Source organism: Vipera berus, assembly GCF_964194415.1.
Source record: "Vipera berus genome assembly, chromosome: 1".
NCBI classification, from domain to species: Eukaryota; Metazoa; Chordata; class Lepidosauria; order Squamata; family Viperidae; genus Vipera; species Vipera berus.
In genome coordinates this window covers 116,743,509-116,766,847 of record NC_138202.1, presented here as the reverse complement: position 1 = coordinate 116,766,847, position 23,339 = coordinate 116,743,509, and the positions used below count along the sequence as shown (strand labels likewise).

The window sequence follows — 23,339 nt, the reverse complement described above, 5'->3', positions numbered from 1 at the left end:
GGTTTGGGGAGGCGCCCAAACCTCCCCAAACGTCGGCAGGTCTGCGCGGAGGAACGGAGACCTGCCGAGGTTTGGGGAGGTTTGGGGAGGCGCCCAAACCTCCCCAAACAGGAACGGAGACCTGCCGAGGTTTGGGGACGTTTGGGGAGGCGCCCAAACCTCCCCAAAGGTCGGCAGGTCTGCGCGGAGGAACGGAGACCTGCCGAGGTTTGGGAAGGTTTGGGGAGGCGCCCAAACCTCCCCAAACAGGAACGGAGACCTGCCGAGGTTTGGGGAGGTTTGGGGAGGCGCCCAAACCTCCCCAAAGGTCGGCAGGAGGAACGGAGACCTGCCGACGAGCCTTGGCCACACAGGGTATTCCTGTGTATTCAGGCTTGCAAAATGGCGGATCGAGCCTCTGCTGGCGGCAGAGGCTTGCAGAACGGCGGATCGGCTTATACTCGAGTCAATAACTTTTTCCAGTTTTTGGGGGTGAAATTGGGGGTCTCGGCTTATACTCGAGTCGGCTTATACTCAAGTATATACGGTACTTTATAACTAAAGCCCTCAGGACAAAGCAAATAGCTAAAACCCATAGTGCATTAAGTCACGGTTCATTTCAACAATGGTTTGTTGAATAAATCTTAAGTATAAACCAAGCCATAATCTAAAAAAACATGGTTTACAAGTACCATTATATTTTAGTGCAATGTAGGCTTATGGTCATCAAGTTCACAGGACCTGTCAAAAAAAAAGCAAATGATATTTTAGAGGTAGTCCTGGCTCTTTATGACTTGTGGATTTCAACTCCCAGAATTCCTAAGTCAGCATGGCTGGTCCAGGAATTCTGGGTATTGAAGTCCACAAGTCATAAAAGAACCAAGGTTCCCTACCCGTGTACAACCACAATTGGGACCAGAATTTCTGTTGCTAAGCAAGATAGTTGTTAAGTGAGTCATGTCCTATTTTACATCTTTTTTTGCCATAGTTATTGAATGAATCCCTGCAGTTAAATGAATCACACGGCTGTTAAGCCAATCTGGCTTCCCTCATTATCAGAAGCTGGCTGGGAAGGTTGCAAATGGTGATCACACGACTCGGGAATAGCGCGATTGTCATAAATACATGCCAGGTTCCAAGCACACAAATTTTGATCACACTGATCATGAGGATGCAACAAAAGCAGTAAGTGGGAGGGCCAGTCATAAGTCACTTTTTTCAGTGCCATTAAAACCTTGAATGTTTTTTTTAATGAATGCTTCTAAGTTGAGGACTCTACCACCACTTACAGCACAATTTCCAGCATGTTAATTCTCAGATACACCCACTGAAACTCACCACAAATTCATAAGAATACAATGGAGTGGAGTGGAGTGGAATAGGAATTGAATTCTTTATTGGTCAAGTATGATTGGATACACAAGGAATCTGTCTCCAGTGTATAACTCTCAGTGTACTTAAAAACAATAAGTAATAAATCACAATTATAATCATAAAATACATTCATCATAAATCATAAGATACAATACTCAGTGATAATCATAGGATTCTAAATAAGCAATCAACATAAATCATACTAGGATACTAAATAAAACAATATAAATTCTAAGATACAACAAAGTTGTATTCATAAGAAGATAAGGAAATAGGTAATACAGTAGGAAGATGAGAAAGATAATAGTAATACAGTCTACTAGTAGTTTGACATTGTTGTGGGAATTAGTTGTTTAGCAGAGTGGTGGCATGGGGGAAAAACCAGGCCTTGTGTCTAGTTGCTTTGGCCTGCAATACGCTATAAGGTCAACTTGAGGGAAGAAATTGAAAGAGTTTACATCCAGGATGTGAGGGGCCTATGGATAATTTCACAGCCTTCTTTCTGGCTCCTGCATTGTACAGGTCCTCAATGAAAGGCAGGCTGGTAGCAATTGTTTTTTCTGCAGGTCTATCAGTTGAAGTTTGTCTGTCTTGTTTGATTGATTGCAGTGTCAAACCAGACAGTTACAGAGGTGCAAATGACAGTGTCAATGTTCCTTGGACAGTCTGAGCTTTCTGAGTTGGCACAGGAAGCACATTCTTTGTTGTGCTTTCTTGATGACATTTTTGATGTTAGGTGTCCATTTTAAGTCCTCAGTTATTATAGAACCTAGAAACTTGAAGGTCTCTACTGTTGATACTGTGTTGTCTAGTATTGCAAGAGATGAGAGGAGGGCTTCTCCTAAAATCTACTGTCATTTCTAGTGTTTTGAGTATGTACAGTTCAAGACTGTTCTGACCACATACAAGGCTAGTTGTTCAACTTCCCGTCTATACGCAGATTCGTCGAAGAAAATAAATTCTTGCTTCTAGGGAAGTGTTATAATTATTAGAAAAATAGAACTTTTAAAACTTGCCACCATTTAATTTGGTGTTTAAAGGTTGTAATTGAAATACAAATAAGGAAGCTGGAGGACAAAACAAAGTAACGCATTGCTTCTCCTGAAACCTCTGTTGCAACACTTCTATATTTCCTTCCTGTTTTACTGAGATTTGGTGATCATGTTCTCGTAAGTTGGTGGAGGAGGAGGAGAAGGATTTGGTTCAACTGTGACTGCTCCATCTCCGATGACTTGGTAAGGCAGAAAATGCGTAGTTGGCTGTAACAGAAAAAAATAGTCAATATTCAGGGAGGCATCTCTTACTCCGGGTAGGAGAAATAGATTCTCCAGTTGTGTGTTGTTAGCTGTAATACTGGCAGTCTCAACAACAGGCTGAAATCCTTGATAGCTCAAAGTCCTCATAGAGAATTCTTTAAAACTATAAATTAACATGCAAATGATTTAGGGCCTGGGCATTTAAGTGACTTTTCCTGATCAAACCTGCCAGCCTTATCCACACATTCAGAGAATATCTGCTCAGGATCTCCCACCTACCCAGAGGTCTGACAGGAAGACACTCGCCCCCACCCCAGTGCGTGTTTTCTGTATGTAACCCTAACCCTTCTGAAATAAGGATGGTGCTAACTGGGATGGTCCTCTGGACATTGGTAAGAGAAGTGAACCGGCTTCTCCTGGGGACCTTTGAGGGACTGATTTTATTTTGTGCATTAGTTTTTTTTGCTGTTATATATTGCTTATATTTTATGTTTCTGAATTCATACGGTTACTCTCTTGTTGTAAACCTCCTAGGGTCCAACTTAATTGAGGAGCATATAAATAAATAAATAATATTCTCGTGATTTATTCAAAAAAGACATCAGATTATTAACTTATTTTAACATTTACAGGCCGGAAGAAGCAGCATTTCCCTCTAGGGAAAATTATTTTTTGGTGTCTGAAATGGCTTCAGTTGTTCTGAACGGATACAGGTGCTGATAAAGGAGAATATTTGTAGCTCAGGGTTGAAATGAGGAGACCTTGATGGTCTCTAAGCTTGGTTGCCTTTTTGCAGATGTTTCACTACCCAAATAATAAACCTGCACTGATGATGTTTCCTTGTTTGAGTAATGAAACATCTGCAAGAAAACAACCAAGCTGGAGCCCACCAAGGCCTCCAAGACAGGTATCTCTGCATGCTGATTTAGCTGCTTACACTGTTTTTAGAGTGCTTCTGTTTATTCAGGTCCAACCATATTCGCCCCTTTCAGTCTTTGTTCTTTCCCATTTTCTTCCTCTCAAATTAATCTGAAGCATTTCTGAAAGGTTGAGAGTATGTTTGTTACTGGTACAAAAGGAAGCTAATTGTCATTTCTGCTGAACAAGGGACAGGTGTGGCTTTCTGCCCCACCACAGAACTTGCCAATGCAGAATGGAGGCCCTTGGTTGGTAATTCAGTTGTTTTCAAATGGTTTTTTTCAAAAACCTTTGCAGCTCTGTTAAAATCCCTTTATTACCACATCAATATCTGGAGATCTTAGGTAGCAAATGGTAGTCATGTATTTAGCTGTTGGTCTGAGATTTAAAAATAATGTTATTTAAAAAATATATATGAAAAAGACCTATTTTTCCCCCCAAAAATGGTAGCATTGTGAGAAGACGTGGTCAAGTGACAGATGCTTTAAATAAATGCAGTCACACTACTAAAGTAAATATATGCATTTAGAACGGAGCCCTCTTAAATGAGGACATGAAGTTCTGCATCATAAATTAAAAAGAGAAATGTGTTGCATTCATGACATTCCCTCTCTGGCAAAACAGAATCTATTATCAAACGGTCATATATTTACCTGTTCATTACCACAGCAAGTTGCCTGGCACCCAAAATGTGCAAGTGAAACAGCGATGCAAAATTCCAGCAGGCTGAACAAGAGCAGCACAATGGAGAGGCCATAACCAACACCCTGCAGAGTATGGAGACATGTGGAAAGATGGTTGTAATTTGCTGAGAAATTAATGTAGTGTATGTATTTTATTTTATTTTATGTGCTACACCATTAAAAAGGGACTGCCAACTGCTTCCTGGGGAAACACTAGGAGGAAAAATTGTACTGGGAAAAACAGAGACAGCATACAGGTAATCCTTGACCTACAATCAGAATTGGGACCAGAATATTCCATCGTTAAGCAAGGCACTTGTTAAGTGAGTCATGCATAATTTTACCTTTCTTGCCACTGCTGTTAAGGAAATCGCTGCAGTTAAGGGAATCCTACGGTTGCTAAGTGACTCCAGCTTCCCCACCCTCATCGTTTTGGCTGATCAGAAGCTGGCTGGGAAAGTTGCAGAGGGGATGCTGCAACTGTCCTAAATACATTGCTAGTAGCCAAGCCCCCCCCCCCCCCGAGTTTTAATCATGTGACTGTGAAGATGCTACAATGGCCATACATGCAAGGAGTGGCCATAGCTTTGAGTGCCACTGACTCTTTGAATGGTCACTAAATGAATAGTTGTTCATTCAGTTAAAGACTGCCTGTACAGCCTGTGTGATAGGAGAAAACCACTCCAGGGAACTTTAGCACCTCTTATGCTATGCAGCATTCTGAAGCGAAATTCCAGATAACACTGAGAATCAAAGGGGGAATCAATCATATTTCAGAGCCACACATCAGGTTAAATCATTGCACAGTAGCACCTATTTCACCTGAGCCTTGTTTCTCCTTTCTGCACCACAAAAAGCTGCTCATGGAGGATGAAGCAGAGAAGAAGAATCCAACGCTCAGGCTAAATCATTAGTTTTACTGATGCAGAATTTCTCAGCTCTCCCAACTAAACTGGCTGAAGGACATTGTTCAAGGTGGTAGTAGTGTTAGCAGGCCAGATTGAAGCCTTTGTAGGAATGTGGAATTTGGAGGGCCCGGGCCAGACCACGATAAGGACATCCCATAATAATGTCAAAGGTTCCCTTCCAGCTGTAAAGCCCATAGTACGATGTACATTACTTTAGCATTCTTATCCAATAGTTCAAAGGGTTTTTAACCAATAATACTTCTTACTTCTAGGCTCTTTGGCAATCTGCCGGCCAGGTGCCCAGTGATCACTCTAGCTTTGCATGTCAGTAAAAGATGCTTTGTTTTATCTTCAGTCCCTCTGCTTCCTTATTTAAAGCTACATGTTCCCAAGAACAAGATATTCAGGTTATGATGACTCAAACACGGGTGAACATTTTGGGTGCATGTTCTCCTGAATTACACCAAGAGTCACAAGGGACTGAACTGAAAGCAGTTAACACAGAGGCTGGCTAGTCCAAAGAGGAATAGCAAAAGGCCTCCCCACTGTCCTAACATATCCAGTCTTGGTCACCTGACTTTATCTCCAAGATAATGGATGAAGGGAAATAGATTGTATACACCTTGAGGCTGTTGTTGGATGAGGTCAGAATAAGAGGAGAGGAAAAAACTAGTTTTATACCAGTACAGCTAATGATGACTTAAGGCTTGGAATCTTACTCATCGGCTAAGGATAAGGTAAAGGTAACCTCATGGCAAAATTGGGGAAATTGGCATTAAGAGTATGGTTAAAGGCAGCAATGTGATTTAGATTCAGTCAAAGATATATTGTGTTCCTTCATCAATAAGGATGCAGCTATATCTATTTTCTTTAGCCAAGTTCTTTCCAATCATCTGTCAAGTTGAAAAGGGGAAAAACTCTGGATGTGATACTATTATGATTTAACACTCATAAGCACTTTACAAAATAGTAAAAAAATCAAGCCGTTGGTCCTAAGTATTGGTATGGTTCTAAACTGTCCACACTTTAGAATTTACCTAAATTTCAGTTTTCTAAAACTGGTGTGGCAAATGCAAAGATGGGGATGTGGAGGTGGTAGGAAAACGTGGTATAAATTTCAACATGTATGGCTGTATTCTGTTCTATATAGAGTTTTCAAACAATCTATTTAAGAAATAAAATTTATTGATGGAAGAGAATATTTGTAGCTTGGATGAAATGGGGGATCCTTAGTACTCTCTGAGCTTGGTTGTTTTCTTGCAGATGTTTTATTACCCAAACTGATGCACTGATGATATTACCTAGTATGAGTAGTGAAATGTCTGCAAGAAAACAATCAACAACCATATCTATCCCTCTTCCCACCAAAAAACAAAAACTGGAGAAGAAAGATGAAGTCTACAAAGTCCTATGCACTTTGTACTTGGATAACCAGAAGATTGCTTGCTCTTATTTAACAAATATATAAATATATTTTAAAAATTCAAATGAAATAGCACTCATGTCTTTGAGACTTAGACCTATTCAAAGAAACGTTTCAAACAAAACTCAAAGGGTATCCCAGCAGCATATATACTCTCCTTCAGGATTCTGCACATGTAGTCAAAATTTATGACCATATTAGTTTACTTACAATTATACTTGTAGTGTTATATAGAGAAGCACTGCTGATGATCAGGTCGCACATATACAGCATGATACCAACTAATGCCATTATAGCACTTGTGATGTTCAATCCTACACTAGATTTCACCTGAAACATCAATGCACCAGAAGGAGAGAAATTACAATTACGGTGTCAGCTTAAGTCTTATTAAATACAAAGCATAAAATAATTAGCCACAACTATGGTAAAAACAGTGACAGAGAAATTCTGTGAGGCTGCTTAATGACACATAACCATTCAGTGGTGAAACCAGACAATATCCACTAAAACCATAGGTATCAAACAGCAGCAACAACAGGGTTTTCCACAGTGGAAAGGCAAACGTCACAATTCATTTGAAGGTTTTTCTAGCACTGTCAATTCTTTCTTTCTGTTTCTGGATGTCAGCCTCCATTGAAGGCCAGGTGGCTAACAGTGACAGGAAAACTGGTAAGGTTTATTCACTCAATAACATTCTGGTAAAGAAAGAAATCCCACACTGTTTATTCTAGGACACAATGCACTCTAAGCATTAAATGTTAAGGTCAAATGCTCTTCTAGCTATACAACATTACAGAGAGGCAACTAGTGAGACGGGGATGGAGAAACCCTTGGAGTCACTTGTGAGAATTCTGAACGTTCAAAAACTGCTCTGTTTTTAGTTCTCCCATGTCGGGAATGTAGTATTTTTCTATCAAGATGGTTATTTTCCTTCTCGGGAATCCAGACTATGTTCCTTTACAAGACAAAAACATTTCTGTGTTGCCATGAACACTTTAAACCAAGGAGAAACAGGAGAGAAAAAAGCAAGCTCTTTGCAGGAGGGCTACCATCAGCTGTCTCCTCTCTTTGATTCCCAGGATGAGACCCACACTTATTCCATACTTTTACTCCTAATACACTGCTTTTTTGTTTCTAATGTTGCTTCCATGTAGGAATACTGCTGAAACAGGAACCTCTGTCAAGATGGAGGAGGTAAAGGAGTAGGAGCTTTTTTGGCGATCTGGTTCAAGATAGAGAATGCGAGAAGATACTTCTTTACTCAGGACTAGCAGTAGCCACTAAGGAAGCTCTCGTAGAACAAGCACCCACATCATGGTCATTGACTCTCTCAGGCTTCTCTCATTTTCGTCATGGTACTGACAGGACTTGCAGTACTGCAAGTTGCACATCAGGAAGGGAACTTGGGAAGAAGCCCATTGCAAAATGGGGACCAGGGGAGGCTCCAATTCTGGATGGTTGATCAGTCTCTACTGTTGATACACAGCTTTTAATGGAAGCAAAGCTCGGAAGAAAAAATTGATCAAAGAAGAAGGGGGGGGGCTTTTTAGTTTGCTTTTCTTTCCCAAATGTTGATTTAAGACTGAGCAGTATCTGAAGGCAATAGACAATATAAAGAGTGCTAAGTGATTATCAAGAAACAGCATAAAAGAAGTTCAAATGCTATATACAGTAGCTTTCTCACCAAACCACGATTTGGACCGTTTGCAGCCGCTACACAAAGTGATCCAGAAGTAATGAACTATGGAAAAAGAAACAGAAGAAGATTGATTTTAGTCCACTGGAAATATCCACAGAAAAAAGTATCATAGAAATCTGGCACCCATGAAAAGCCAAGGAGGCTCCAATGCAAACAGGACTTCTCTAGGTATCTATTAGCCATTAACACCTTGGTACATGACGGAATAGAAATTTGCACATACTTACAAATATCCCTCCCCAAAAGGGGTAACCTCCAATTCCAGACAAGTTAAGGTAGTACCGTTGAAAAGGAACGAGACAAAGCGAAACAGCCCCAAAACCAATGTGGATCAACCCAATCATGATTTGGACGGCCTACAGTAGGAAAACACACAGCAAAAGATAAATTAATTCTCTGAATCTGAGAAAGAGAAACATTCTAATTTGTTAGCACTCCAGGAAAGGCATCACTTTCTATCCATCTCTGAAAGGTCCTTGAAAGGGATTGGGGCTTCTAAGCTTCCAGGGCAGGTGTTGACCCAAGGCCTGCTTTCCTATGGTGAAAAATCCAAATGGGGAGAAGGGACAATTTGAGACACGATTCTTACTATGTTCTGGACATTTACTCCAGATTATGATCTAGATTCACCTACAGTGAGGCTGCTCTTGTCAGGAAGAAGGTCTGTATGAATATCAAGATGGGCCTCTGAGGAATGCCACTTCTCTCATTACAGACTCCTCTGCAAGAGGAAGTTAAGCATGGTCATAAGACAAAGCAACGTCAACCGGCTTGGGTTGTAGCCAATCTAGGACCAAATTCTTATGGAGAAATGTCCAACAGTTGCATTTCACAGAGAGAAGGGAGAAAAAGGAACTTCATATCCAAATTCAGAATTTTTTGTAGAAACAGAAAAGAAACTACCAGGAAGAACAGAGGTTTCTGGAGTATATTCCAGAACCAGGGAAACCCAAGGCACTACAGAACTTCAACATGGGGCTCTCAGGACTCTACATAGCTCTAAAACCTTAATAGCCTTCAAACAGGCACATGGCAAAGCATGCGTACCCCAAGCACTTTGGGCTCAGCACTGAGGAATCTCTCCACAGGACCCTTTTGGAGGACTTGATGAGGAGCATTGGTAGAAATTCCAAGTTGCTGAGCTCCATACTGCGGATATGGAATTGCTCTGGATGCCTGAAGCGCAACAGTGGGAAATCCAGGGGCAGTTTGGATTACATTCGCTCCATCAGAGGGGATGACAACTACGGTTCCACTGGCCATGCTTGCTGGAAATGTTGCCATAGCTAAGATACCTGCAAACAAACAAGTGAGAAAAGTTAACGTCTTAGCACAGGGGTCCCCAACCACTGGTCCATGGTCCGGCACCAGGCCACGGCATGCCAGAAACCGGTCCGTGCAAACAAGCAAAGCCCCATCTGTGGGATGCAGGCAGTACATGAAACCACATCCCCTACGGTCCACAGAAAAGCCTCTCTCCATGGAACCGGTCACTGGTGCTCAAAAGGTTGGGGACCTCTGTCTTAGCATCAAGGAGGCAAAGCCTAATCCTTGTCATTAATCTCAATTTATGAGATAACATTTGCCTGCAGTAAAACTGCAGAAGATTGCCAGATGGCTTCACAGAGCAGGGTACTAAACAGGTACAACTTTCTCAAAGATAAAAATCTTCCCTTTTCCCACCATTCAGCCAGAACCAAAGAAGCTTCTTTGTTGAGAACTGAAATGTTTTCAAGGAAAAAAAACAAAAATAACTCCAGCTGCCTTTGGAAAAACACCTGTGGGACAACCATGACCTGGAGGATTGAGAATCTCCATAAATATCAGGGAGAAAAAGTTAATCAGAACATGCTTATATTCCATTTTTCAATGCAAAAAAGTCTCTTTCTAATCTTAGCGCCACCTCAAATCCATCCAGCTAAACGGCATTTCTCATTTGGGAAAGGTTTTATTGTATTTGCCCTCTTCTCCTGTTACTGGCAAAATGGATTAAAGGGATCAAGCATGGACGATCATGCTGGTTGCCATCTTCCAGCAAGTTCATACTCATTTGCATAGGACAAGTTACTGTAAAGCAGCGGTTTACAACCTTTGTGGCTTGTTGGCCCAGCTAGTAGGGGAGAGGGGAACTGGGCTGGGTAGGCACGCACGCGTACAGCCCCTACGCAAAGACCACGGGGCTGGGTAGTAAGCCACGGCTCAGGGGTTGGGGACCCCTGCTCTAAAGGACACAAGAGCAGGGATCTGTATCCCATCTTTGCTTCACCGACATGGTGAGGTTTCTTTTCAGAACACGAGCATCAGCCTGGGTTTCCTAACAAAACTCCGGACGACCCCAGAAAGCAGTGAAGCAATAAAGTCCCAACAGCAATTGACATCTAATAACCCCTCCGGATTTTTACAACCCTGACCAAATGGCCCGAATTAATCCCACCAGTTAGGATTTATACAGACCTTAAGAGGAAGCTACATTCTTTTGGGAAGTCAGAATTAACGGAACTCGACCCACCCACAAACTTTTGAACGGTGAACTTCAAATATTGAATCTTTGTAAATTTACAGGGCGCCTCTGTGCATATTGGGCACTTCCATCAGGGCAAGAAGATCGACTGTAAACTTTTCTCTGTCCGCTAATTCTCCTCTTAAATGCTCCCATCTAGAAAACCTGCGGTGACGGTGAGGCTGAGAAGACCCCGGGTGGACGGCTGAAGGGGAGAAGCGGCAGGCACAGGATGGTCCACACATTAATTCCATATTATTATTTTTAAAAAATAGTAATCAGAATCTACTCACGACAGCCGCTCAAGACGAGATATACGGATACACTAAGGAACACGAAAATAACTAAGGGAAGTAAGTGGAGGGCGGGGTTCCGCCGCCTACTACGTAAAAGGATTTACTCATAGCTTAATCGAGGAGTCCTGGAAAAACTTTTTTCCCCGTTTAACTGTTGCAACAAATAACTGTGTGGCCAGGAACCTTCTGCTTATTCAGAGACGAGAGGAAAATTATCCAAGTTTACAAGGTCCTGCTATTCCCAGGCTAAAACGAATTATTGAAATCAAACGCATCCCTCGATCTTACTTCCTCCCAAAGGAGGCAAGTCCCACGCTTGAAGGAACTCATTTTTAACCCCTTTCTACAACCTTTGCAGGAATCGCCAGAAAGAAAAACAAAGAGGACGCGCACTGCGATCACAGCCTCCCCGTCCGTTCCCTCGGAGTTCTTTAAGTCAGCGTTTCCCAACCTTAGGAACTTGAAGATGCGTGGACTTCAACTCCCAGAATTCCCCAGCCAGCATAGCTGGCTGGGGAATTCTGGGAGTTGAAGTCCACGCATCTTCAAGTTCCTAAGGTTGGGAAACGCTGCTTTAAGTATCCCTCTTCCGGCAGGAGAGGATGCCCCGCCCCCCACCCCCCCCACCCCTTTTCCTCCACCGGCGCTCTCTGTAGCTTTCGGCTTGCTCCTTTTGGCCATTAAATAGGGAAAGCCGCAACGGCGTGAAGGGGAGGAGGCTGGTGGGAGTCCCGCCCAGCCTCTGACTGCGCTCCTTGCGGAACTCTCCCTGTAAACCTCCGAGGCCGCTGAAACTCCTGGACCACCATATCGTTTGGCCACTAAGCACATGCCAAAGGCAAATGTGCATCAGCAGAATTAGCAAATGGGTTAATCTACTGTATTATGTTTCCTGTTGTGTAGCGGGCTTTTTGTCGCAGGAACTAAGACGAGGCAAGCGAGTTCAGGAAAACTCATGGTTTATTGCTTGCAGAATCTGAACTGGGAATTGGGCTGTAACTAGCCGCAAAATATAGTCTAGCCCCTAGGCGGCAGCCAATAGGTTTGAAGCAACCATTGCCGCCTAGGGATAGCCAATACCAGCACTGGAGACTTGTAGTCTGGGTTGCTGGAGAGCCGTTAGCTGCTCCAGCAACCCCCCCTGGTATTACTATTGAGCCCAATGCATAACATTTCCTTTTGCACTTATTTAAACTGAACATTTGCTTTTGAGTTGACTACCGTTGGAGAGTCCCCCATTTTTTCAGAGTGAACTCTAGAGTCCTGATCCTCCTGCTGCTGGAGAAGGAAATGGCAACCCACTCCAGTATCTTTGCCATGAAAACCCCATGGACAGTACCAAAAGGAAAAAAGATATGACGCTGGAAGATGGGCCCCTCAGGTCGGAAGGTTTCCAATATGCTACTGGGGAAGAGCAGAGTGCTAGTACTAGTAGCGCCAGAAAGAATGAAGCGACTGGGCCAAAGCCGAAAGGACGTTCAGCTGTGGATGTATCTGGTGGTAAAAGGAAAGTCCGATGCTGTAAAGATTTTTTCTCCATAGGAACCTGGAATGTAAGATCCATGAATCAAGGCAAGCTGGATGTGGTTAAACAAGAGATGACAAGACCGAACATCAACATCTTAGGAATCAGCGAACTAAAATGGACAGGAATGGGTGAATTTAATTCAGATGACCATCAGGTATACTACTGCAGGCAAGAATCCCTCAGAAGAAATGGAGTAGCCTTCATAGTCAATAAAAGAGTAGGAAAAGCAATACTGGGATACAATCCCCAAAATGACAGAATGATCTCAGTTCGAATCCAAGGCAAACCATTCAATATCACAGTAGTCCAAGTCTATGCCCACCAGTGCTGAAGAGGATGAAATTGACCAGTTCTATGAAGCCCTACAGCACTTTATAGAACTAACACCAAAAAATGATGTCCTTATCATCATGGGGGATTGGAATGCTAAAGTAGGAAGGCAAAAGATAACTGGAATAACAGGCAAGTTTGGCCTTGGAGTACAAAATGAAGCAGGGCACAGGCTGATACAATTTTGTCAAGAGAATACGATGGTCATAGCAAACACTCTTTTCCAACAACCCAAGAGACGGCTCTACACATGGACATCACCAAACGGTCAGCACAGAAATTAGATTGACTATATGCTCTGCAGCCAAAGATGGAGAAGCTCTATACAGTCAGTAAAAGCAAGACCAGGAGCTGACTGTGGCTCAGACCATGAGCTTCTTGTTGCAAAATTTAGGCTTAAACTGAAGAAAGTAGGGAAAAGCACTAGGCCACTCAGGTATGAACTAAATCATATCCCTGGCAAATATACAGTACAGGTGACAAATAGATTTAAGGAATTAGATCTGATAGACAGAGTGCCCGAAGAACTATGGATGGAGGTTCGCAACATTGTACAAGAAGTAGCAACTAAAACTATCCCAAAGAAAAAGAAATGCAAGAAAGCAAAATGGCTGTTTGAGAAAGCTATGCAAATAGCTGAGGACAGGAGGGAAGCGAAAGGCAAGGGAGAAAAAGAAAGATACGCCCAATTGAATACAGAATTCCAGAGAATAGCTGTCAGAATCCATTTATATCATATTCATAAATGGAATGTTTCAAACATTATCCCATGGATTCTGCCATCTCCCGAAGAGAAGAGAATAAATGTGTATTGAACCGGCAATAGGCATTTCAAAGGAAAGGAGAAGCCTTTTGAACTGGGGAAACAAAAGGGGGGGCTAGCATCTGGCTTTTGTCACGGAAGAGAGCAATAAACATGAAGGGTCCTAACTTCCTTTTCCCCACGAGATGGATGATACGAGAGGAAGGATGGGGGACTGACCAAATGGGGATTAAGGGGGGTTAAACCGGGAACTCTTTATAAGGGTTTACTTCGTGGAAATATTAAGTCCTGTCTCATTTCCTACAACCAAGCATGTCATAGTAAAGATTCTTTTTGGAATAGATTTGACTCCAAGAATTTTGTCTTCCTAAGACGTGGTTTGGGGTGGGTCCTGACAATAGCTATAAGAGATAAGAATGCCTTCTTAAATGAACAGTGCAAAGAAATAGAAGAAAACAATAGAATAGGGAGGACTAGAGATCTCTTCAGGAAAATTGGAGTGATGAAGGGAACGTTTCATGCAAAAATGGGTATGATAAAGGACCAAAATGGCAGGGACCTAACAGAGGCAGAAGAAATTAAGAAGAGGTGGCAAAATTACACAGAAGAACTATACAAGAATGAGCTTAATGTCCCTGATAACCAGGATGAGGTGGTCACTGACCTCTAGCCAGACATTCTAGAATGTGAAGTGAAATGGGCCTTAGGAAAGCGGAGCAACAACAAAGCTAGTGGAGGTGACAGTATTCCAGCTGAGCTATTCAAAATCTTAAAAGATGATGCAGTAAAAGTGCTACACTCAATTTGCCAGCAAATTTGGAAAACTCAACAGTGGCCACAGGATTGGAAAAGATCAGTTTACATTCCAATTCCAAAGAAAGGCAGTGCCAAAGAATGTTCAAACTATCGCACCATTGCACTCATTTCACATGCTAGTAAAGTTATGCTTAAAATCCTACAAGCTAGACTCCAGCAGTATGTGGATCGAGAACTACCAGAAATACAGGCAGGATTTCAAAGAGGCAGAGGAACTAGAAATCAAATTGCCAACATACACTGGATCATGGAGAAAGCTAGGGAGTTCCAGAAAAACATCTACTTCTGCTTCATTGGCTATGCTAAAGCATTTGATTGTGTGGATCACAACAAACTGTGGCAAGTTCTTAAAGAGATGGGACTACCAGACCATCTTGTTTGTCTCTTGAGAAACCTATATGCGGGTCAAGAAGCAACAGTGAGAACTGGACATTGAACCACTGATTGGTTCAAAATTGGGAAAGGAGTCCGGCAAGGCTGTATGCTGTCACCCTGCCTGTTTAACTTATATGCAGAGCACATCATGAGAAAGGCAGGGCTAGATGAATCAAAAGTTGGAATTAAAATTGCCAGGAGAAATATCAACAACCTAAGGTATGCAGATGATACCACTCTAATGGCAGAAAGTGAAGAGGAGCTAAACAGCCTCTTGTTACGAGTGAAGGAGAGTGCAAAACTTGGGTTGAAACTTAACATTAAGAAAACCAAGATCATGGCATCCGGCCCTCTCAATTCCTGGCAAATAGATGGGGAAGAAATGGAGGTAGTGACAGATTTTATTTTTCTGGGCTCCAAGATCACTGCAGATGGGGACTGCAGCCAAGAAATTAAAGGACGCTTGCTCTTGGAGAGGAAAGCCATCGCAAATCTAGACAGCACACTAAAAAGTAGAGACATCACCTTGCCAACAAAAATGCGTGTAGTCAAGGCTAGGGTCTTCCCAGTTGCAATTTATGGCTGTGAAAGTTGGACCATAAGAAAATCTGAGTGCCAAAGAATTGAAGCCTTTGAACTATGGTGCTGCAGAAGACTCCTGCGAGCCTAAATGGACTCCAGAAGATGGTAGAGGACAGGAAGGACCGGAGGAATGTTGTCCATGGGGTTGCGATGGGTCAGACACGACTTCACAACTAACAACAACATTGACCTGTGCCACGAACCTCTACGCGGGGTTCTATAATGCTTCAACATTATAGTGTTTTGGAAGGGGAATCAGCTTCTGCCCTTCCCTCCCATGAGCTATGCTATTACCAGATTTCATCTTTTTAAAAAGCTTTTTAAAAGTGATTAAAGTTCAGTTTTGCAGTTAAACTCTGCCCACAGTCTGGACTTTGATCCTGATGGGGCTCAAGGTTGGCTCAGCCTTCCATCCACACAGGGTCAGTAGAGTGAGGATGCAGATTGTTGGGGGCAACATGCAAATAATGCTTCAGCATTGTAAACCACACAAAGTGTGCTGTAAAGCATTAAGGGGCAGTGGTGTACAAGTGGTCCTCAATGTACAACCACAATTGAACCCAACATTTATGTTGTTAAGTGAGACATTTCTTAAATTAATTTTCCCCCACTTTACGACCTTTCTTGTCACCATTGTTAAGAGAATTACTGCAGTTGTGAAGCTAGTAACACGGTTGTGAAATGAATCCAGCTTCCCCATTGATTTTGCTGGTCAGAAGGTTGCAAAAGGGATCACATGAACCAAAGACACTGCAACCGTCATAAATATGAGTCAATTGCCAAAAGTGTGAATTTTGATCACATGACCTTGGGGATGCTGCAATGGTCATAAGTGTGAAAAATGGTCACTTTTTTAGTGCCATTGTAACATTGAACAGTCACTAAATGAACTGTTGTAACTTGAGGATTACCTCTGTAAGCCCAAATGCTATTGCTAATGCTATTTTTTCTGTTTCATGTAAAAAGTGTCTAAGGGGCTTCCGGTCAGTCCAGTCTTTTGTCTAATCAAGGAAGTCAATTTAGCCTTGTCTGCAAGTTCCATCATTTTCACCAACCATTCCTCTATTGTGGGTTACGTCAAACCTTCCCTCTTTTGAGCATATTATAATCTCCCTGCAACTGTCATATATAAAAACAAAGTTCCATGGCTTCTTTCTCACTGTCTCTCCGTGCATCCTAAAGAAAAGCATACGGTTTTAATTGTACCTGAGTCTTTAAAAATCTGAATTTATCTAGGTATTTGTATCCAACATTTTTTGGAAATTCTCTTTTTCTGAATAGCCAGAAGATCAGAACTGCAGATTCTACAAGTAAAAATATTAATCTTTCAATTAAAGTTGGTGTGGAGGCATCAGGAAGGAGATGATAAAAAGTTTTTCTAATGACAACAATATATATTATTAAGAGAAATATTTGAAAAATTAGAATCAGAACTGCAAATGAATCCAGAAAAGAAGATTGTGAAAAGAGTAAATGGAAACAATAAAACATAAATTAAATTTGTTGGATTCAGAAAAATTGGCACATAAAAAGAGCAAAACAAAACATTTTTGAAAATTCAAACCAACCGGGAAGATGGCTAGCTTACGAACTTAAAAAACAGAAGGAGAAGAAAATAACAACAACAACAACAACAACGATAATGATGGAAATAACAGAGGCCATAAGAAGACAGAGAGAGAGAGAGAGAGAGAGAGAGAGAGAGAGAGAGAGAGAGAGAGAGAGAGAGAGAGAGAGAGAGAGAGAGAGAGAGAGAGAGAGAGAGAGAGAGAGAGAGAGAGAGAGAGAGAGAGAGAGAGAGAGAGAGAGAGAGAACACTGGGGCCAGATGGACTACCAGCAGAGCTATATAAAACTTTACAAGATATATTAAGTAAACCGTTGAAAGACATTTGCAATGAACTTTTGTTGGAGGCTAAACGCCCAAATACATGGATAGAAGCAAATATTACCGTAATACCAAAAAAAGATTCAGACTTGACACAGATAAAAAATTACAGGCCGATATCGTTATTAAATGTGGATTATAAAATTTTTACTTCAATAGCAGCAGAGAGACTGAAAAGATTCTTAACTGAATTTATACATTCAGACCAAAATGTTTTTTTACCAAAGAGACAAATTAAAAATAATTCAAGAGTGATAATGGATGTTTTGGAATATTATGAATTACATCCAGGGAAACAATTAGCACTAATATTTTTAGATGCCCCAAAGGCATTTGATAATGTTTCCTGGCAATTTATGATTCAGCAATTAAAAATAATGTACTTTGGACAAAACTTTATAAACACGATTAAAACAATATACAATAAACAAACAGCGAAAGTGAATGTGAATGGAGATTATACAGAGAACTTTGAGATAAGGAAAGGCACAAGGCAAGGATGTCCATTATCTCCATTGTTATTTATTCTGACCTTGGAAGTTTTAAATAGAAATATTAGACAAGATACAGAAATTACAGGAACTAGAAATAAAAGGTGAAACATACAAATTACATTCATTTGCTGATGATTTGGTATTCAATTTAGAAGAACCTTTGGAGATGATTCCTAAACTATTGGGAAAGATAAAACAGTATGGAGAAACAGCAGGACTGAAAATAAACAGAAAAACTAAAGTAATAGTCAAAAATATTTCAGATAAACAAAAAAAATGTCAAAAAAAAACACCCAGAATTACAAATACTCAAAAAGGTCAAATATCTGGGAATATACTTGACAGTAAGATGTTCAACAATAAAAGAAGATAACTATACAAAACTATTGAATCAAATAAGAGTGGATTTGGAAAAATGGAAAAACTTGCAATTATCAATATTAGGAACAATTGCTAGAAAAGATGTTGGGAGAACACATAGATTTTAAACCTGAACTTTTTTTTAATTAGGTAAAATGCCAGAAAAGACTGGTAAACAAAGCATATATTTGACTTTGCATGCTATAACAGCAGCAAGAATTATATTTGTGCACTATTGGAAAAATGAAGGAATACCATCAGTTGAAGAAATAAAAAAATATTAGAATGTGCAGAGATGGATAGACTGAGACTGAAAGAAAAAGAAGAAACAGAATATTATCAAACTTGGGACTTATTTTATCAATGGTTAGAGGAAAGAATAAAGGATTAGGAACTAAATATGTAATAGCGAATGTAAACTCAAGGCAGCACGTTTGTTGAATAAATACTATTGAATGTATGGAAAAAAATAAAAACCTTTAAACAGGAAAAACGTTTTGTAATATTTTCTGATCCTCCTTCTCCATAAGTTGTCCTCTAAATTCATCTTCTTTGGGAGGAAGGATACTTGAGAGAAAAAAAAAATTCAGGCAACCTAGTTTCCCAGATCAAATAAGCTGCTTATTGGGCCTTTTCACCTTCTAATCCAAATCTGCCTCCTCTGAAAATCACAACCTTCCAGCATTAAATTATAATTGGAATATGTACAAATTAATGAAAAAATATAAAAATAAAAAGACCACAATCATGCAGGTATACATGAGAGTTGGCAAACGCAAAATGTATTAGTCTTTTTAACAATAACACATGTTGAAAAAAATCAATTTCATTTTCATTTTAGAAGTTGAAATTCACATTTTAGGGTTGATAAATCCCTGTATGTCATCTGTCCTGGCATTAGAAGTTATCAATAGAAGCTAACATTCATAGATGGTCGGAGGGTCATAGTTTTCACCAGGGCTTTTTTTCTCATAGAACGCTCAGAACGGAGTTCCGGCACCTTTTTTGGATGGAACCTTGTAGGGTAGGCAAGGCGGGTTGTATTTTTTTTTTAATTTATTTTAATTCCATTTATATCCCGCCCTTCTCCGAAGACTCAGGGTGGCTTACAAGCTTAGCAGTAGCCTTCATTCTATGTATATGCCTGCTTATTAGGGCTTTCACACACACACCCAAGCGGCATTATTACAAAGTCAGCTTAATTGCCCCCAACAATCTGGGTCCTCATTTTACCTACCTTGGAAGGATGGAAGGCTGAGTAAACCTTGAGCCTGGTGGGACTCGAACCTGCACTAATTGCAGGCAGCTGGTGTTACTTATGGAGGCATTAGCCCACTGCTCCACCAAGGCTCTATGACATGTGTGAGTTCCGGCACCTTTTTCTTTTACAAAAAAAGCACTGGTTTTCACTAAGCTCTCATTCAGGTTGAGTGACTGAACCAGCTTACTTCATAGGGACGTATCCTGAGCATGTTTCACGTCCTTTCCTCCAGTTAGGGAGATGGTTCGGAAGTATGCTGATAGGTTTTGCTTCCTCTGCATAGCTGTTCTCTACTTGGAGCTGCCCTAAGACTGAACTGCAGGGGAAAAGTCCCAATTGCTCCCTCTAACCTGGGTGTTTGGAGGAGGAGGAGGAAGAGGTGAGTTTTTAAAGAGGGCTGCAGTGGCTGATTGAACTATCATTCAACTTTACTGATCTTGGAATAACCAGCCTGTGAGTCCATTGCAAAAACCAATGGCCCAACAGGCAGATCCCTTCATGGACTGCTGTGTCTACAGAGGTCCTGCCCTACTACTTTTTCTGACCCTAAGAGGAAGACCACTGAGCAGCAACCTGGTCACAAAAACTGCCTCATAGGCTAACCTGCCTATCAGGCCTTCCCCCTCCCCTCCCGAATCCAGAGTTGACAGGAAGGTCATTTTAGAGAAGTCTTGATCTAGCACTAGCACAGCATCAAGAGTGGTAGAGAAAGCAGTAAAGAATTACCTTCCTAGAGTGACCTGCCTGTCAGTCACATAGAAACGGAGCCAACCCAGGCCTGCTGGGAAACTAAAACTATGCTAACGGCCAGTGGCGTAGCGTGGGGGGTGCAGGGGGGGCCGGCCGCACCGGGCGCAACATCTGGGGGGGCGCCCATTAAGCTCGCCGGAGGGGGACGATTCTGCTTCACCGAGGGTCGGAGGAGCGAGCGAGTGGGCGGAGCATAGAAAGCAACCGCATTTGCTGCGCCCAGCCAGAGCGGGATCCCGTCCTCTCGCGGCTGCGGATCGCCTCCTTTCTCGGGTGGGGGTGGGGAGGCTTGGCGGCGTCTCGCCTCCCTCTCTTTCTCCCGCCGCGGCTCTCCTCCGCTTGGCTCTCAACCTGCAAGCCCGCCCCCCCCGACCCAGCTCCCGCCCCCATCTCCTTTCCCGGAGGTAAAGGTAAAGATGAGATCCCCCCATCTCTCTTAGATTCAGAAGACCCGGTTGCTGAAGTTGTGAACTCGCCGGGTCGCGCCCGTCTTCACGGGGCCTGAATGAAGGCGTCGGTGTTAAATCTAAACAGTGGCGTAGCGTGGGGGGTGCAGGGGGGGCCGGCCGCACCGGGCGCAACATCTGGGGGGGCGCCCATTAAGCTCGCCGGAGGGGGACGATTCTGCTTCACCGAGGGTCGGAGGAGCGAGCGAGTGGGCGGAGCATAGAAAGCAACCGCATTTGCTGCGCCCAGCCAGAGCGGGATCCCGTCCTCTCGCGGCTGCGGATCGCCTCCTTTCTCGGGTGGGGGTGGGGAGGCTTGGCGGCGTCTCGCCTCCCTCTCTTTCTCCCGCCGCGGCTCTCCTCCGCTTGGCTCTCAACCTGCAAGCCCGCCCCCCCCGACCCAGCTCCCGCCCCCATCTCCTTTCCCGGAGGTAAAGGTAAAGATGAGATCCCCCCATCTCTCTTAGATTCAGAAGACCCGGTTGCTGAAGTTGTGAACTCGCCGGGTCGCGCCCGTCTTCACGGGGCCTGAATGAAGGCGTCGGTGTTAAATCTAAATAACCAATCCATCACCCTCCATTTAAGCAAGAGGAACGGATAGGCGGTTCTCAAAATCACTCGGCGGCTGCCCCTGATCTTGAACTTCCTCTTAACCAAGACAAACGGGAGCTCCCAGGTTGAGAATTCAGAGGAGCTTCCCCTCGGCCGTGGAAGTTCACTTTTGAGACAGCCGCTATCTTTGGGCAATTGGTTTCACTGGGTTTCTATTGTGGGGTAAGGAGGGGGAGGGGGGCAATGTACCTTGTCCGGAAGGTATTGAGGAGAGGAGGAAGGTGACTGGAGAGGGACGGAAGTCCAGGTAGCGCCAAGTTCCTGAAATCTCTGCCAGAAAAGGAAGGAAGAGAACGGCGCTTGTCCTAGTCCTAGTTGGGAAGAGGAATCTGCCTGAAATTGACTAGTCAACGGGACTTCAGAGTTTTCCCTTTGGGGGGTAGGTCCGAGAAATTGACAAGACCCACTCTCGAATCCGTGTTGAATTTAATAAGGTCACTTTATAGTCCAATCCCCTCCGTGCTGAGAAGTAGCCGAAGCAAGTTCCGTGAGATTCATTCCCAGGTAAGCAGAGACTTCCCAGTACGTTCGACTACAGCATCCCTCATCCTTGATTGACCCTGGACGAATTGGTGATGACTGGGACTTGAAATCCAGGACATCGAGCGAGCCCGGGTTGGGAGGGGAAAGGGGGAGGAAGGGGGTAGCCTGGACTGTGGGTCTGCAGGAGGCAACAATCTGGAATATGGACAATTTGGAATAACCTTGGGAAGCTGAGGCATTGTAAGTTGGAAGTCATTGTTTGTTGCCTAACATGTTGGGTCACCCCACACCACATGCTAAGCCATAAACCGTGGTTGGTATCCAGGGTTTAGGACAAGATGGAGAAAACTAGCCAATTGTGGGATCATAAATCTTGATGAAGCCCATCATCGCTCCATGTGATGTATGCACTCAATCTACAAACGTAGTCCAAGCCTATTCACATCTGTTGTAAGGTCATTCTCTCGTGGGGTTTATCTTGACATCCACTAAGAGTGGAACAAACATGCCCCATTAACCATTTTCAACGCCATGTCCTCTCTTTGTCTCATCCTAAATCACAGCTGAGGCACCTTAAAGTTGCCTTGTTTCAGTTTTAAACTAGCATTTTCCCTCTTCTCCAGAGACCCTTTTTTGCCTTGAACCTAACTCAAGGGTAGGCAACCTTGGCTCTTTTATGACTCATGGACTTCAACTCCCAGAATTCCTGAGCTAGTGGAAGAGACTCGAGTGCTAAAATCCACGGGTTAGGGGGCGCAAATTACTTGCCTTGCCCCGGGTGCTGACAACCCACGCTACGCCACTGCTAACGGCAGTTCTGGTTTATGCTTTTCCACAGTCTTGGTGAGGCTGCTTTTCTTCTGGGATCATGTCTGTCCAGCATCACAACCCCAGATCGCCCTGGAGGGAAGTCAGCAGCCATCCTATCAGTAAAGCAATGCATATAAAGGAAAGGAAAGCTGAAGTCAGAACATAAGCACAGTTGCCTAACCACTTTGCTTAATGATCGACAATCCAAGTGTGGCTCTCCAAACAGACTATCGGCAGAACTACATTGCTATTAAACCTCTGAGCCTATCTCTCACCCACTAGTTTTAGTGGGTGCTCTTTCTGTTGCTGTCTATCGAGTCTACAGAGTGAAATACATCAAGCAACGTATTTTGAGATTTTCTCTCCTGCTCAGAAGATTCGCCCTGCACCGTTATTCTACAAGGGAAAAAAACTATCCAAATATTTTGGCACCCAAGCAAAGCACCAAGTTGTATCTGTGATACAAGCCACATATCCTAGAACCAAAGCTTTAGAAAATCTTGCTGGAGTATCAGTTCTTGCCTTCTTTCGCCTGAAGCCATCTGCTTTACTGTACTATGTGGTGGGTGGCACTAGTTAAGATGTAAGTTATTAGCTCCATTCCTATTCAAGCACATTGAGGAATCTACAAAAATCAACCTCTCAGAAATTGTCATCCACAGAGACCCTCCACAGGGGATCTTTTAGACAACATAAATGCATCCCAGAAGTGATCTTGAATCTGTCTGCCTTTCTTAATTTAAATCTGGGAAAGCTGAGCTGAAAGAAAATGATAAGTCTGGCTCCAGTGGTTGATTTGTCCA

At 42.7% G+C, this 23,339-nt stretch overlaps 1 protein-coding gene across 3 annotated transcripts; it reads right to left on the bottom strand.

Annotated features, from left to right (window-relative positions):
- Positions 1 to 1,355: 1,355 nt before the first annotated feature.
- Positions 1,356 to 11,589, bottom strand: LOC308668615 (membrane-spanning 4-domains subfamily A member 15-like). Of its 3 annotated transcripts, none has more exons than XM_081328628.1 (7): positions 11,390 to 11,589; positions 9,291 to 9,538; positions 8,471 to 8,599; positions 8,229 to 8,285; positions 6,752 to 6,871; positions 4,181 to 4,294; positions 1,356 to 2,612 (listed from the first exon to the last, which is right to left on the bottom strand). In XM_081328628.1, exons 2-7 carry the CDS (start codon positions 9,525 to 9,527, stop codon positions 2,496 to 2,498), a joined length of 774 nt encoding a protein of 257 aa, XP_081184754.1. In that variant the 5' UTR covers positions 9,528 to 9,538; positions 11,390 to 11,589; the 3' UTR covers positions 1,356 to 2,495. The 3 variants fall into 3 exon arrangements, with proteins under 3 accessions (XP_081184754.1, XP_081184753.1, XP_081184755.1); XM_081328627.1 differs by having other exon boundaries at positions 11,037 to 11,542; XM_081328629.1 differs by having other exon boundaries at positions 11,328 to 11,540.
- Between the last annotated feature and the right edge of the window lie 11,750 nt (positions 11,590 to 23,339).